The 17,329-nt window shown below is 41.2% G+C and overlaps 1 protein-coding gene across 5 annotated transcripts; it reads right to left on the reverse strand.

Moving 5' to 3' along the window:
• Positions 1-513: 513 nt before the first annotated feature.
• Positions 514-17,317, reverse strand: ZDHHC6 (zDHHC palmitoyltransferase 6). Of its 5 annotated transcripts, none has more exons than XM_075611877.1 (11): positions 17,191-17,317; positions 13,140-13,598; positions 9,871-9,962; positions 9,557-9,716; positions 8,392-8,553; positions 6,312-6,365; positions 5,962-6,129; positions 5,307-5,348; positions 4,551-4,696; positions 3,401-3,447; positions 514-2,830 (listed from the first exon to the last, which is right to left on the reverse strand). In XM_075611877.1, exons 2-11 carry the CDS (start codon positions 13,407-13,409, stop codon positions 2,730-2,732), a joined length of 1,242 nt encoding a protein of 413 aa, XP_075467992.1. In that variant the 5' UTR covers positions 13,410-13,598; positions 17,191-17,317; the 3' UTR covers positions 514-2,729. The 5 variants fall into 5 exon arrangements, with proteins under 5 accessions (XP_075467992.1, XP_075467993.1, XP_075467994.1 ...); XM_075611878.1 differs by having other exon boundaries at positions 17,176-17,270; XM_075611879.1 differs by lacking the exon at positions 17,191-17,317 and adding an exon at positions 17,157-17,179.
• Between the last annotated feature and the right edge of the window lie 12 nt (positions 17,318-17,329).

A 17,329-nucleotide genomic window follows, 5' to 3' on the forward strand; every position in this document is an offset into this window, starting at 1 on the left:
TGGCTATTCATGAAACCGGTTGTCCGCCAGGAACAGTTGATGAATTACTGACTTACAATGCTTTTAATGAACCTACCCTACATGAAAAGAAGATTATTAGGACTAAGCAAGTGAAGCTATTAAAAAATATATTGTTATCCACATTCGATGAAACGTGTAACGATTCATTAGCATACACTGCAATCACTCTTGCAGTAAAGGTCTATAATTCCAAAAGAAAAAGCACTTGGGAAAAATCTTTGAAAAACCAAAAGCACCCCAACATCTAAATATAGACCAAGCTTTTAGGGATGGATGAATTATCAGCAATGGAAAGGAACCCTATTGCTTCCAGTTGGGGATGTTGGACATGACACCTGCCATTTCTCAGCTTTTTGCAAAGCAGAAACAAAAAGTATGCTAAATTGCCCCAAAGTAATTTGCATAAAGTCACATGGGTCCCTGTGTAGTCTTCCAATTACAATGGGCTAGTCCACCGTGCGAGAGCTTAAAACATTGACAAGTGAATTGGAACCTGTTTTTTCTCTTCTTTTTATTACCAACAGGCAAGGTGTACATTTGTAAAAAGGTCACATTTCAAGCTAAATTTTAACTTGATAGAAAAATCTGCTCTAGTTTGGAGGAGGGAAAGAAATAACACACTGTATGAACAGAATAAGAAAAACAGCAGATAAATAACATACTTCTGCAGTTTAACTCCTCCAGAAGAGCTCGAGGGGCCATGCATATCTGGCCTCTCCAGCACTGAAGCAGTTCAAGACTTATTACAAGGATTTTGGCATGAAATAGAATAAAAATACATCACATGATTTATTTCTGGTTCAACAGAGATAACATAATTATACGATAGTCTAGCTCAGTGATTCCCAACAGGGGGTTTGTGAGGCGTCTCCAAGGGGTCCTCTAAAATCAACAAAGTAATGGCGGATCCCAGGCAGTATAAGAGGTTTCTGAGCTTGTGATGGCACTGCACACTTAGTACAGTCCCAAACTGTACCTTAGCGGGTGTGGGGGGTGGGCGGGGGCACAGCTGCCAATTACAGCAGGAGCTTCCAAAGTTGCTCCCCACCATACTTTGCACCCATAGCGGCAAGGCATTGTGGTGCATGACTTTGGAAGCTCCCGCAGGGTGTGACAGTTATACGCCCCAATGCTACCTGCACACACAGAGGGGCAGTTTGGGGCCTTATTAAGCACTAACGGCCGGAAAAAAAATAGTCACACATTATTAAAGGGGTAACATTACAGTATTTGCTTTAGTGCATAGGCGTTCTAATTAACCTAGCGAAATATTTTATAGCAAGGGGTGCACAATGGGGAAAGAAGGTTGGGAACCGCTGGGATAGTGATGAGATATTGTTTTGTATCCGGAAGGCATACTTGGGTAGCACTTTGTTCTTCTTATAAATACTTGTTAATCCCAGAGAAGTTGACGATGTTGTGGTATTAAAGCAGCATCTTATGTTTAGATTATTATTTGCTTTTCCTTTAAAAAAAACATAATTTAGGATTTTGAAAGCGGACCCCACCCTCTGCAGACATGTGGATGCCAGAGTATGGTTTTTGATTTTACCGTTGTGTCGAGATTGCAACTTGTTCCCTGTTGCACAGTGCAAAACCACAGAAATCACATCATGCTCAAGAGACAAAAATACAAAAATGTTGTTTCTGTAATTCCTTCCCTTATAAAAAAAAAAAAAAAAGGACCTTAAGAGGAAGGAAGCGAAAATAGAAGTGTTTTATTGCCCCTATACCATAATAATAACCCTCTGGTGTATGTATGTATGTATGTATGTATGTATGTATGTATGTATGTATGTATGCTAGTAGGGGTTTATGTCTTGGTGTTTGGTCAAGCAAATGGTTAAAAGTTGTCATTTGTAGGAGTTGGCAGCTTTAAAAAGATAATTTGATAATAAAGGAAGCGTGACAGCGTTAGAAGTCAATAGTCATAGTCGCACATTACTTTTTGCTGCAGTTTGTTCATTTCCAGCTGTGTAGAAGGAGGTACTGTTTTAAAAAGTGAGTAGTGAGACAAGAATGTGTACAAACTGTGTGAGACGGAACTATCTTCACAGCAAGCTTGTAAATGATAAAATAGTATTGTTGGCCAGAAAGCGTTATTCACCAATGCGCACAACAGATACCAAAGTACATGGAGCTCTCCCATTGGGTCGGACGTCTGAAAACACCCTGTCCAAAAAAAGTGCATAAAATGTTACCAAAGTCAAACCGGGGGCTCCAGGAGGACCCGTGCGTGTTAGAGTAGCAAATACTACCTGCGACGCTGACGGACAAGTGCAGCCAAAAATATACTCAAGTGCCGAGTGTATTTTTGTCTAAGCCTTTATAATGTTCTAGTAGGACCACAATTCACGACGGAGCTTAGCTTGCATCATTAATTTAAAATCAGATTTCCATGTTCAGATTTTTTTCCCCAACTTAGATGATGATTTATAAGTTAAGAGGGCTGCATATGCTATAATATTTCAGACACAATATTCTTTAAATTCATACGGTCTCGCTTCCAGGAATCAAAAGATATCCTATAGTCACAGACGAGGTAGGTTACAGTACATTGACCCTATTAACTTAGACTAATCAATGGATTTCGGTGATCTGATATTCACTGATACTAGTGCGGTTAACCCCTTAAGTGTTGGACAAGTTTCCAACTAATTGCAAAAGGGGTTATGGGGAAATGTACCAAATCTTGACTTAACAAAAGGTTATCTGGTCTTCTTCTCGTCGTCCGACTGGTCTGAGCCCGTGTCAGAGACACATTTTACCACACAGCGCCTGGGGAACCAGCCTCTCATTCTTGACCCATCTAAAAATAAAAAATAGAATAATGTTTCCCAACCTTACAGTCATTTTATTTTCCAGAGTAATATTCCATGCCAGTGCACACCAATGGGTTAAGTCTCAGCTAGAAGGTGGGACTTAACCCTTTGGTGCCCACTGCCATGGAGATGCTCAGGAAAAAATGATAAATTGGGAGACGGAAAGAAATATTAGCGGGATTACTTCCCCCCCTCCACATCCCCCCCCCCCCCAAAACATTTTATCTTCTTCCAAATGTTTTACATTGATGTAAAGGACCTTGTTTTTCTACGATCCTCCATGGCTGCAGTACATACATGTATCATTTTTGGTAAAAGGCTGTATTTGTTACACATCTATATCCTATTGGAGCTAAGGTTTTAATTTGACTGCACTTTGTGAGTTCTAATGACTATATCTTGTAAATGTAACTTGGGAATTAATCGTCTAAAACCAAATAAATGCTTCTATTCTTTATTGGTCTCTGTTTAGACCAACTACTGACAAAACACACCACATAGAGGTCTTTATTTCCAGTACCCCACACCTTAATAAGGATACTGTTGCTTTTTCTCACCTTCTGGTAATCCATTTTCAATAATCTTGTCTCCGTACATCCAGTGCCTGGAAAAAAAAAAGGCTTACAATTTGGAAAGAAAAAGATAATTTAGATTAACCATCTTTAACCGTGGTCTCAAACTCAGTCCTCAAAAGCCACAAACAGGCCAGCTTTTTTGGATATCCCTGCTTCTGCGCAGGTGATGCAGCCAAAGAGATAGATAGACACACAGCTCAACCCCGTTATAACGCGATGCAAGCGTGGTTCCCAATTTTCATATTTATGAATACTTTATAACACGATTATTGGTATCTCAAATACTTTATTGTACAATGCATACAATTGTATATTATTTCTAACGCGATCCACTTATAGTGCGATGTGATTCTTTGGACCCCAAGCACAGTGTTATGAGGGGGTTGAGATTGTTGTATGTATGTATGCATGTATGCACACACACACACACACACACACATATTATAGGGTCGTATTATGTGCAAGGCCGTACTATATTCGGCCCAACCAATACGGGGGAGGGTGCGTGTGTGTATATATTAAAAAACAATTTAAGATCTTGGTTTACCAATCACATTATATGCGACCTCTCTGTGTATTCTTCCACTAATGTTGAGGTTTTTGTTATGTTGTTTATTGATTATACTGTATGTACCGTATTACAAGAGTACTTCCCTTGTATATGGGTTTCGACAGATGAGTGCTGTATATAACACTGCAACTACTTTAAGCATTAATACAGACAGACATAAAATAAATGAAGTGTCTACATTAACACTCTCCCCCCAATCTGACACCAAGTTATTATTAAAATTGACACTAAGCCTGGTCTTGTAACAGTTTTTATGCTGGTTTAGAAACGTTAGCATTTACATGATCACACCCTCAAGAGAAACTTGGTGGATACAGTGTACGAACTTAGACCAGTGGTGCTCAATTCAAATCCTCAAGCCTCCCTCTTCCCCCCCCCAACAGATCAGGTTTTAAGGATATCCCAGCTTCAGCACAGGTGGCTCAACCAGTCCCTGCTTCAGCTGTGCTGAAGCTGAGATATCCTGAAAACCTGAGCTGTTGTCTGGGCGGGGGCTTGAGGACTAGAGTTAAGCACCTCTGCCTTAGACCTCTACATAAAAGGAAGAGAGCAGCCACTTACTTTAAACCTCTAGTAGCCAATACAAGTTCCTCTTTGTGCAGCACCAGCCTGGGTTCCTCAGTGCACGGCGTTGTAAAGAAGGTGCGAACGCCTTTAGTTAGAGGGCAGCAAGCACCGCTGTAATCTTCCACTGCTCGGTACCGTACCTAGAACATTCAAATGTGTGCGTCAGCTCTGCAAGGTAAAGCGCTTCTCTCGTAGCTCACAACCTTGCCCTTCTCCGCTTCCAGTCTAATGCGGAGCATTACGCAAATAGAGGGTACGCATGGGAACTGCACCAAGAGCATTTGTGAATTCGAATGAAACATTACTACATACATTAACAGCGCTGTCAAGTGTCAGGCAATAGGAATAGGTCTCGCGCTATCTGGAGACCCTGAAACCAGACCTAACCCTGCGCCCTTCATCATTACCCTGTCTGTTTTCAGTTTAGAAATGTCTCTGGTAGTACTGCGCGTGCGCGTGACTGACACACACACACGTGTTTTGGAAGCGAATGTCTGTATGCTGTTAATTTTGAACGTACACTGATGCATTTGGACGGCTACAAGGGACACAAACTTAAGTGATTCATAAATACAAAACATGTTCCAGGTTGGGCGAGGGTTAGGAGAGTGTTACAGTTTCAGCAAGATGTTGCCGTTTAAAGCGTAGCTGGCCTCTGTGCTTGCGAAGATGCACAGTAGATTTTGAATGTAGTGGGGGTTCACTTATAGAAGCTCTTTATACGTTTGTGTAGCACATGGATGCACTCACACTGCGTACGCGCTTGTCTGCCTTCTGCTTCAGTTGCTCGACCTGTTAAGTAAAACAGAGGGTATAAAAAAGGTCCATTATTTGACATTTGTATTTCAAATGTATGTAAATATCACACAAAAATAAGTTAAAAAATAATACCCTGTACACCACACCTACACATTCTGTACAAGAACGTTTTGAAGCCTTCTGGGAGTTTTGGGGCTGGAGTTAGAAAGTGTGTGTAAAAACTCAATAACTATGTACATTCTTAGGATGGTGGGAATGTCATCCTGAACGTAGCAGCACAAGTACTGAAGAATTTGATTGCAAAAAGGGGCAGAAAATACCCACAAGCGATGCAGTTCTGTTTTGCATCACTAGGCTGCATTGAGCTGGGACTCCAAATCGAAGCTCCCAAAATATATGTAGAACTTATGTTTTAAATCAACTAAAAACTATTGTAGGCTGAAACTATTTCAATATCCCCCAAAAGTAAAATAATATAGGACTAAATTGATACATTATACAAAAAAAAAAAAAAAAAAAAACTGTAGGACTAAGTTTACTAAAAGGGGACATCAACGGAAAAATTAAGGCTTTTTTCTCTTTTAATGGAGTGCTACATAATTACATCCCTGCTTTAGATAATCCCCATCATTTACAAAGTTCTTACTGTCAAAGTATAGATGTGACAGCCTTCCCTCAGACGCCATGTCATACCATCCCCCTCAGGGGAACCAGACCAGGTGAACACCTGCTTGAAGTTCTTCCATCTACTGCCCAAGTCATAGGGGAAAATAAAGGTCTCTCCTGTCTGGTAATACTGAATTCTATCTTTAGCCTGTTGAGTAAAAAAAATAAAATCCATTCTTTCAACGTTTTCTTTCTCCGTGCAACTGGGAGACTTTATTTGATTAAATTTCCTTTAGTGAATAATGTACAATGTACTGCAGAGATGCTCAAGCAAGGTTCAATAAAAGGAATTACAACATTAAAGGGGACACATGAACAGACACGGCCTACCTTTTCTTCTATCCATGACTCAATGGAGGTTTTATTCCGCAGAATAACTTTCATCTTTAATGCATAAAAAAAAAAAAAAAAAATGATTTATTAGATTTGATGAGAGCACATTGTGAAGCAAGACGTGATCATTTAATTTCCATTTACAGTGCAATTTATGTTCTTATAACAAGGTGTCAATCACTTTCCTATATAATGCACACTGCAGGTCCCTTGGCCCCAGTTATGTGTAATACATCCAGGTGCAAATGCCTCATTGTGCAGCCTGTGCTTGCTGTTCCCAGCATGTAACCATTCTTTTATATGTCATTTAACTAGTGGAAAGGAAATCAATTGCTCTATAATAAAGGCATCAATTGCCAACAGAGTGTACCATAAAACGACATCCTTAAATCAATTTTCAGAGCATTTCACACAGCAGTTACACGAGAACGCGGGTTCAGGGTAATAATATCCGGCAGCACGGTCTTTGTTCAGGACTGTTGTAGCGGTTTTAAAAACACAAAGCTTTGCCTTAACAAAATAATGAAACATTTTATATAACACTGGGTATTCCAGTGAAACTACAAAAATGTGCCACTAAGAACGTGTTAATGGGGCAGGATGTTGTTGTATTAGTGGCTATTCAAATAACTGAGAAGAAAAAAAAATTACAGGTTCAACTAATAAGATAAACAGAAAGCCACAGGTAACACAAAATAATATTTGAAGCAGCTCAAATTATACATCTTGCTGCAACAGGAGCCGTACAGTATACGTGCACTTTATTTATTTTAGCATTATTGACAATATGTTATTAAACACACAAACCATGCAATATTGCAGTTGGTTTCAATTTGTGATGAGCTACTATAGTTGTTTTTTTCATGAAGATGGAGCCCTTCATTCCTCATATAACCCAGCACAGGGGTGGGCAACTTCAGTCCTCAAAGGCCACCAACTGGTCAGGTTTTCGGGATATCCCTGCTTCAGCACAGGTGGCTCAGTCAAAGACTGCACCACCTGTGCTGAAGCATGATATCCTGAAAACCTGACCTGTTGGGAGCTCTTGAGGACTGTAGTTGACCACCCTTGGCCTTCCAGCATAAACTAGTCATTCAATGTGTCACAGTTGTGTCACCCACTGCTTCTCTTTTTAGTGGGATACAGAAAATGAATTGGCAAAGGGCAAAGCAGGCTCCCAGACTTCTAACAGATCCAAGAGCAACCTTTATCTTCACACGTTGAAGGGGTTTGCAGGGCAGTGAATAGAATGGAGGAGATAAAAAGTAGCAGCACAATGTCATAATGAGTGACACAGGGTTGTCTGGTAACGCAGAAGACATTACAATTGGCGTGTTGAAGGTGGTATAGACAGAGGAACCTCGCTTAACCTACGATAAATACAGTACTGTAATAGTAGTAGATGTGGGTGTTACCTACGAGGTGAGAATAAGTGAAGTGATACCATAAAGACCAAGTTTTATTTTCTACTAATCTATCTCAAGTCAAACATTTATTAATAAGTAGTGAGCACCACATATAGTATAAGATTTCTGTGCATTTCTTTGGTTATAAGGTATACAGAAGGAAATGCAGGAAATGCAGTCTCCCATAACACATTCACTGCGGCTACTTCACTTTCATTGCCCATTTATATCACAGTCAATATATGTTTAGTAAGGTTTGAAAGCCGGTCACGTATACGTCTGCTGGGAGCATGTATTGATGTGATCTGCAATGATATACAAGTAGCAAAGCATAAAAACAGATATCTTTAATATCTGCACAAATATTATTTCACTTCAATTTTTGCAAACGCAGGTATAGCAACTACCAGGGGATTTCACAACATGTTGAGTTGAAGTTGTATCTAGCAGCGATTGTGTTATTCCATTTACTGAGAATCAATTGTTTGTGGTAAATTAACATGCAGCAAATACCAGAATAATGATGTCTCTGGACTGATCCCTTTTAGCATTGAACCATATTCATGGACACTTGGACCATAAATTAAGTGGCTAATGACTATTCCCTAACCCCCGGCAGAGCAGAGAGAGGTCATAGCCTTCCACATATATTCATAAACTTTCCTACGCACCTGAATGAAAAACAGCATCCCTACTGCAATGGTGGTGCCCAGGGCTAAGCCCAAAGCAAAGAGGGACGCAGCAAACGCAGAAATGCCAAAGGGAATGATAGGAGCAGGGTCTCGCCTGGACATACTCATGTCAATCTTTACAGAACTCCACCCAAACGAAACCTTAAGGACAAAAACAAAACAAACGCTAAACAATAATAAAAAAAATATCTAATTCCGAAAATTGTTAAACATTATTTTCAGATTTCGTCCTATACCATCATTCTGATGTGTTCTCCATTTTAATGTCTCTCTTTTTGCATTTATTCATTATATTAGTAAATAATAGAAATGCCACCAACGCACTAAAGCAAAAATGTTGTATATTTGCATTTCTGGGGGGCCCAAAATAAAGAAGGAACTTCCTGTAACTATGCCCTCTTCTGGCTGCTGACGGTTTGTACGACTTTAGGTTACTTCTTTGTACAGATAGAAACACAGATTTCACCAGCACGATTCAAACTGGGTCCCCAAGCCTTTTCCAGTTTCTCCAACCACATAAAAATAACACTTGGGGGCACATTTAAATGTCTCAGACGGGTCTGCAACCCTGCCTTTCCCCATTTTCTCTTAGCATACAAGGCTTTCACTGCAGCCAGGGATTCTGGGAAATGACATGCAAATGAGTACAGCGTGTCCGCTTTTGCTTCAAATCCATTTTAACATGGACCCCTATAAGCTTATGCCTGCTGCATTACACAGCTTTTCAGCACAGCCTGGGTTAAAGAATTGCAAACCTGTCTGAGACATGAATGTGCTCACAAGTGATATTTTTACTTTCTGTATACTGTACAGTGGAGAGTTTATCACTTTTTATCCACACTAATGTATGTGTGGTTCCAACCATATACAGAGTTTGAAAGGAAAAATAAGATTTGTGTTGGCATGATTAGCGTTTCCTGTATTACCCCAGGCGCTTCTACAGACAAGCTTAGAATAAGAATCTACAGTCCGCACCACTTCCCTTTTATCACTTCACATGTTTTGCAACCTGACATGGTTGTCCTGGCATAGAATAATGGTTATCGTTCAAAAAAAACAAAAATCCATCATCTGTAGAAGGAGAAGCTTTTTACAAATAATAATAGTATATGAAACAAACTAAAGAATTGTGCTACATTCTTACTTTGTTATAGAGCTGCGTGTACATAGTCATGATGAAGATGTAGGCAGCGTGGATGCAACCAAGAGGAGCCAGAAGCAAGAACAGGGTAAACGATGCATGATTCTGGTGCCCACAACAGTTATTGATCCAGGGGCAGTGATGGTCCATCTTCATCACACATCTAGTACAGAAACAGGACAGGATTTGTTTACAACCAATAAGCAACCAATCAACCAATCATCAACCAATAAGCAACATTCTGCCACAAAACTAACTTTCCCCAAATAAAAACATCCACCTAGAAAGAGCTTTCAGGGAGCAAAATGCATCCATACCTGTTGCATTTGCGGCAGTGGTGAGAGCGCGGCGCTTTGTACGCCTGGCATACTTTGCAGTACTGTAGAAACATGCGGTCCTGAGATTTTTCCTTCAGCCAGGCAACCAAAAACAAAAAGGAGAGGTGAAATAACCCTTCTAAACATACATGCGAGTAAACTCAGGAGAGGAAATGTTCAAGGGGACAAAAATACATGGTTTACATTTAGCTTCAAGTTCTAGTATTTGGTCCTGGAGAAGTGTATATTTCCTGGAGGTTGCGAAACCAACATTAGCGTTCTTCATAGATGAAATTATAGTGCACGCGTATTATTTTGTGCACTATAATTTCATGTATATTTTTCAAAGAGCAGGAACGAGTTGAGGTGAACAGAGTCATTATAGATGAGAATGATTGAGGTTGCCCCTCAATGAGCAAGGAACACTTTAGATTAGACGTGAGCAACTCCAGTCCTCAAGGGCCACCAACAGGTCAGGTTTTCAGGATATCCCTGCTTCAGCACAGGTGGTGCAGTCAAAGACTGAGCAACTGATTGAGCCATCTGTGCTGAAACAGGGATATCCTAAAAACCTGACCTGTTGGTGGCCATTGAGGACTGGAGTTGCCCATCTCTGGACTAAAGGCTTTTCTCAATATAGGTATAAAATATGGATTAAACCTTTTGGTGCTTAAGGATCAAACAACGCATTTAGTTAAAAGACATAATCATCTGTAGCTTAAACATTAATGTGTTACAAAGCCAGTTCCTATCCTCTTATTCAGTACTAAAGCAGAGTTCTAGGTTTAGAAACTAGAAGATGCATTTCCCATTTTTAAAAAAAACAATACAAGGTATCCAACCCCTTTACAAGGCAAGTGCTAGATTTATTCGCTTGTACTTGTGTATCAGAAGCAGGGAAGGAAGAAGAAATAAAGTTGACAACATAATTAGGTTCCTGAGACAGACAATCAGCACGGACCCAGAAACCCAGGGACACGTATTGTAGCCACTTCATACACATTTACGTGGAACTTGCTTAATACATGTCTCTAATGACTTTGACTGTCCCCGACACTGGGGTCTCGTTGCTGAATTCAGATAAACTTATCTTGCTAATAATCTTTGCTTTGACTACAATGTCATGCCAGCCTGGGGTGCTCAGAGTTAATTGCACCTTATATTGAGGTTTATCTGGGTTTTCATGTTTGTTCATAAGTAATACTGTACTTCTGATGCTTACTGGTTAGTTAGTGTGTTTAGGTGCCTGTGCAATTCTGTGTAAGTCAGTGCAGATTCATTAATTTATATATTCAAGTCCTCAGTACAGTTACCTTCGTACACCCAGTTTTATCCCAACAGAGGTAGGAGTATTTGGTGGGACTAAAGGGAAGGACTATTGTACAATGAAGAAACAGGCACACGGTCTTAATCATGGAGGTTTAACATGCCATAAAGACCAACATTTCGGCAGTCTAATACTGCCTTTCTCAAGGTGAAGGCTACCAAAGACTAAATATATACTACCCCCCTAATACTCACCCCTCTCTGTTCAGTTGCATAGCCACGACGCTGACGCCCACGTGATGATGTCAGTGCGCCCGCGTGGCGCTCTGTGGTGACGTCAGACGTCTTTGTCTGTATCCCTGGTAGTACAGCATAGAGCTGCCTTGGGAAACTACAGCCACACCTCTATTAGACTGCCGAAACGTTGGTCTTTATGGCATATTAAACCTCCTCATGATTAATTCCGTATGCCTGTTTCTTCATTGTACTGTATCATATTGGGATTCAGGAGCTCCCCAGGGCCAGCGCACCGGCAGCTAAGTACCCCACCTCTATTACCATTGTGACTGAGTGCATGTCTCAACCTCTATCTACTAAAGGGGAGGACCACAGGCCCTTTGGGTCTGTGGGAACGGGCCTGAAGGGGCAATTTGCCCTGAAACGTTGCCCCCCCCTTGTCCCATCACATTCCTTTTGCCCACTGTTGTCTTATACTCTTTTTTCCAACCCCCCCCCCCCCCACTCCATTATTCCTGTGCACCTTTTTCTCATTTTCCCTACTTCCATTCGTTGGAATACTGCCTATACTCCCTACTTTTTGTCATTATGTTCTTTGTACCGAGGTGTAAAAATACAGTAATAACAGCAGCGCACCCCAAATGTTCAAATAGGCAACAACAAAGTGCAGGTAGGTGCCAGTATCCCCTTAAGAATACGCCCCAGCAGCCCTGGCTAAGAGCAACACTCAAGCGCAGAACAGGGAGTAACATACTTTGCACACAAAGCTTATATTGCAGAAATAATTCAAAATAACAAATTAACTTTTTATATAAACAAAATATATTACAACAAATATAAAAAATATGCAGTGCGGTCGGCATGTGGTGAGAAAGTGGCCACGTTTTGGGATAAACCCATTGCCAAGAGAACGTTGCACCGAGCCTCACAATCTCAGACGTTATGGCTCTCCGTCACGTGACAAGCGCAGGCAATGGTTGTCTGATCCAGGACACTGAATTAGACAACCTTGTGTCAAAGTAGCAGCCAGCGTTCACCATGTTTACTTCTTTACGTTAACCCTGTGGCTGCCGGAAGGGCAGCCGTGGCACCCGAGTGCCACGGCACCTCTGGCAAATCGTGATCACGTAACCCCTCCTCGGAGTCACGTGTCACTGAAAGTGGAAATGTCGGAGGTCTTCTCTTCCATTTCCCTGTGATTTAGCCTTCCCCTAGAAAACTAGCACACTGCAGTCCATGGAGAGCCAGACCCCCGAATGGCTACTTCCTGGGGCACCCAAAGGGTTAAGCGATCATTTTCCACTTATGTTTTTATTTTTTAAATCTGATTCTCTGTTTAGGTGATATGTGAAATGTTAACGTTCTCCGGAAGTAAAAATGGAACTCTCCCCAGAGCCATCCAAAGATCACCTTGGTAACGTCACAAGATGAAGAAAAGCAGGATTACAACATCATTTTTTTTTTTTTTAGAGAAGGACCAGTTCAGGGAGCAAAATACTAAGATTATAAATTAAACTCATACAGGCATCTGGGGGGGATTGCTGCTTTAACAATCAAATTACCCACAACTCTGGGATTACAAAATTTGGGTGAGAGACACACACAACAATTCCTTATCGTAGTTCTTCCCCCTCTCTCCCCTTACAAAATAATGCCGGATGTGATGGCACCTTTAACCCAATTCTCTGTCACAGGGGCTGTGCATGGACCACCGGACAGCTAAGGGGTTAATAGATCCCTAATCCAGATTTGCTGCGCTTTCTTACCGGTTTCCATCCCACTGGAACAAGTCCGGGCCCAATGAACATTGCATTGAAGTAGTTGTAAAGAATCATAACAGTCCAGTTGATCAGCGTGAGGAAATTCAAACTTCCGCCTGGTGTGTCCAGGGGCCAGTACCAGAGGATCGAGTCCAACACGGCCACGATGGAGCATATTATTATAACACCGAGCGCTATAATAGGGCCCCAGTGACAAAGTCTCCTTAATTCTCGAAGAAGGATATCGAAAGTGATGAGAGAATCCAGGACACCCATCCTGGCGGAGTTTGAGATCCTTATTCAGGGGGTTCTAACTTGCCGTTCGCTTTAATCACTTGGTTTTGCTCTGGTTCCCATATTTTCAGATATAGCGATTCCTCGCACATCACATAATAAATGTTTCAGCGGTGTGTTTGCCTAGAAGTCCTTCATAATCAGGATGGTAAGCTTCTGTCCTGTCTTAACCTGCAGGAGGAAAATGTGAACACAGCCTTTAATTTCGGTAAACATGTAGATTAACCTCTTCAGTGCCAGAGTGGTCAGGGACAGATGGCATTTACCTCTAGCACTAAGCAGGTTAACAATCATTTGTTTTATGAAGAACAATGGAATGATGAAAGGTTGGGATCTAAAGTGGGAGGCCATGTCTTGTCAAGTGACCTTGTACATGTCCCTGTACTGTAAAATTAGACTGAAAGGGATTAATTGTGCTACGGGTTTATATATATATATATATATATATATATATATATATATAATTTTTTTTAAGAATAGTTCTTAGATCAGATGGCCTACTGTGATCAAAATATTACAATGGATTAAATGGAAAATATTGAATATGTTCAGATCACAAATTGTGAATGTATAACAGCACTAAGCCCCTGCTCAATATGAAGGAGAGGTAACACTGTTAATGGAAGTTGATACATTAACTGTTTGTTACTAGATCGCGTCCTGATTTTACTTAATGTAACTGTAAGATAGTGAAGGTGTTAACTAATCCTATCACATTAGCACAAGCAGCATCAGATTCTTTCTTGGACACAAAATTATAATTTACAGGCAACAATCTTACTAGTAGGATTGTTCCACCCAAACAAGGCATGTAATTAGGAAGAAATCCTTGACGCCAAGCTAACCCCCTCATTGCCAACACACAACTTTATAATTGTAAAGGACTGCCAGTGTATGCTGCGTGTTATAAGTGCAGCTATTGCTTAATGTGGGAGGGATCCCTAGATCGTATAATTTAAAAAAATTACAATAGCGTTTTTATGAAGTGCTGACATTGGAGGAATTGTTACTTAATGTACAATGCTATATACAGAGAATCCCTACTCCTGAAAGCTGGAAATGATTGGAGTATCTAAAGAACTACATTGATCACAAGTTGTGACACCTTTTAAATGGACTGATTGATCTTCATAGATCATTTGCAGGCTCTACAGACGTTATAACATCTATGTAGAATGATCTTGTTGGTCCATAAAAAGATATCAAATTCTGAGACAAATCTTCATTTCCAACAGGACTTATTGAACTTGGTACCAGGCCCAAGACAGATGGAAAGAGGCCTGACCAAGATTAGGAAGAGAACACTGGATCTCAACCCTTCTTTCGCTGTCCTATTTTTTTTTTTTTTTTTTTTTTTTTTTAATACTATTAAAGTGTTTCCTCAACAGATGAAAGCCTAGGGGTGCCCCACTCACAACATGGACCTTAGTTATCAGCTTGGGTTCATGTCAGGCTTGAGCTGGAAAATGCTGCTACACGTCAGCTTCTTTATAATTTCAATGTTTGTTTTTGGAGTTTCAGCTAAGGTTCTATAGCTTTTCTAAATAGCTATCAAGAGCTTATCTCCTCGCAACATCAAAAAGCATACAAACTGTAAATACAAGGATATAATGTCAGGAAAGCGGTATGTGATCCAAACATGCTAGATAAGGTATAGTAGGTGTCTTTGTTTACAATCTAATACAGTGACAACAGAAGTAAGTCACCTTCTCAAACAAACAGTACATCAAGGACACATACTGTACCTGTCACTTCCTGCCACAGAAAAACCTATGTCTACTCTTCCATACAGATACAGCAGCACGAAATAGCTGTCACATCTATACATACTATAGGTAAAGAGCAGTAGCACACCAAAGGATTATTTATAGTGAAGCAGTATGCAATTTATTAGCAAACGTTTAGGTCCAGCATAGTGGACCTTTCTCAAGGTCACCTTGAATGAAGGCTCACCACTTGACCACTATTTTGGAGTGCTACTCTTTTTTGCTTCACCTCTCTACATATGTCAGGATCACACAACTGTCACCTCTCTACATATGAAGTGTCACATACGACACATGAAATGTCCCAGATGAAGTTAATATTGGAGGTGAATACTACAATAAGAACTGGACTCTGCACTTCAACAACCCTGCAAATGTGAGAACTTGACTTTGTAAATGCTCTGACAATTTGTACACATCTATAGACTAAGTTTCTAAGCGGTTGCTTTATCTTTAGTACTACACTGCCCTCCTGGGCCTGGATTTATACACATTTTCTTTCAACTCCTACTCTTCTTATCCACCAATACCAAGAACTCTCTCCTCATCCCATTATGCCCTCCCTATTGCTTTTCCTGTTTGCTATTTCCTCACTTCTTTGTAAACTTTTCTATTCTCTCCAACCTCCCCACTTCCCTCTTAGCCACATTTGTGCATCTCTCCTCCCCTACACCTTTGCATGTGGCCATACACTACACCACTATTTACATACCTCTTTCCCAACAACATCTACACCCCTCAATAAAAAAATACCCCACAAATCCTCTATTCACCTCCTCTCTCTCCTCCTCGCTACAGGGGATATCTCTACTAATCCTAGACCCAGCTATATACACACCTGCTCTCTTTCCTGACCACACCTGACCTCTTTCACGGCTAATGGTATTAATCCATCTAATTTAATACCGACCAACCTTAAAACGCACATCACAAAAGAAACATCCCAATAGACTGCACTCATGGCTTCTGTCACACACCCACATTCGCTCCCACCAACCATTGTGGCCAAGCACTGCCATCTACAGCACTTATTCCCTCACCTGCTGTCTCTGCGAGTCTCCCAATATACCACTTAGATTATAAGCTCTCCAGGGCAGGGATTTCCTTTCCTATTGTCTGACTTTGCTGCACTCACTGTATTATTATAATTCCCTGTACTGTATTGTCTTTGTGAAGCGCTAAGTACACCGTCGGTGCTATATAAATAAAGATATACATACATCCGGGTCACACACCTGTCACCTCTTTACATAGATCAGGATCACACACATCGGGGTCAGATACTTGTCACCAATGTACATACGTCAAGGTCACACGCCTGTCACCAATGTACATACGTCAGGGTCACACGCCTGTCACCAATGTACATACTTCAGGGTCCATACCTGTCACATCGCTGTACATACGTCAGTGTCACACGCCTGTCACCACTGTACATACGTCAGGGTCACACGCCTGTCACCACTGTACATACGTCAGGATCACACGTCTGTCACCACTGTACATACGTCAGGGTCACACACCTGTCACCACTGTACATACGTCAGGGTCACACACCTGTCACCACTGTACATACGTCAGGGTCACATACCTGTCACCATTGTACATACGTCAGGGTCACATACGTCAGGGTCACATACCAGTCACCACTGTACATACATCAGGGTCACATACATCAGGGTCACATACCTGTCACCACTGTACATACATCAGGGTCACATACCTGTCACCACTGAACATACATCAGGGTCACCTACATAAGAGTCACATACCTGTCACCACTGTACATACATCAGTCACAAACATACATACGTCAGTGTCCCATACCTGTCACCTCTGTACATATGTCAGTGTTCCATAACTGTCACCTCTGTACATACGTCAGTGTCCCATACCTCTCACCTCTGTACATACGTCAGTGTCCCATACCTGTCACCTCTGTACATACGTCAGTGTCACACACCTGTCACCTCTGTACATACGTCAGTATCACACACCTGTCACCTCCGTCCTACTTCCCCAGAAGCCTCCGGCCGACTCATTCAGAAAGAGTGATCAAGACTTCCGAATAGTGCCACAGCTAAATGAGTTCCTCCAGGAACACGAGCTGCTTCCTTCTTCACCCCGCCCCCAAGA

Source organism: Ascaphus truei, chromosome 8, assembly GCF_040206685.1.
Source record: "Ascaphus truei isolate aAscTru1 chromosome 8, aAscTru1.hap1, whole genome shotgun sequence".
In the NCBI taxonomy this organism is placed as follows: domain Eukaryota; kingdom Metazoa; phylum Chordata; class Amphibia; order Anura; family Ascaphidae; genus Ascaphus; species Ascaphus truei.

Bases quoted from the DNA above. Each gene is read 5' to 3' on its own strand.
- ZDHHC6 (XM_075611877.1), bottom strand. From the start codon at position 13,409: ATGGGTGTCCTGGATTCTCTCATCACTTTCGATATCCTTCTTCGAGAA. The intron at 9,717-9,870 runs GTATGGATGCAT...TTTCTGTACTAG, and splicing joins CACTGCCGCAAATGCAACAG to ATGTGTGATGAAGATGGACC. The intron at 4,697-5,306 runs GTGAGTGCATCC...TGAATGTTCTAG, and splicing joins CAGACAAGCGCGTACGCAGT to GTACGGTACCGAGCAGTGGA.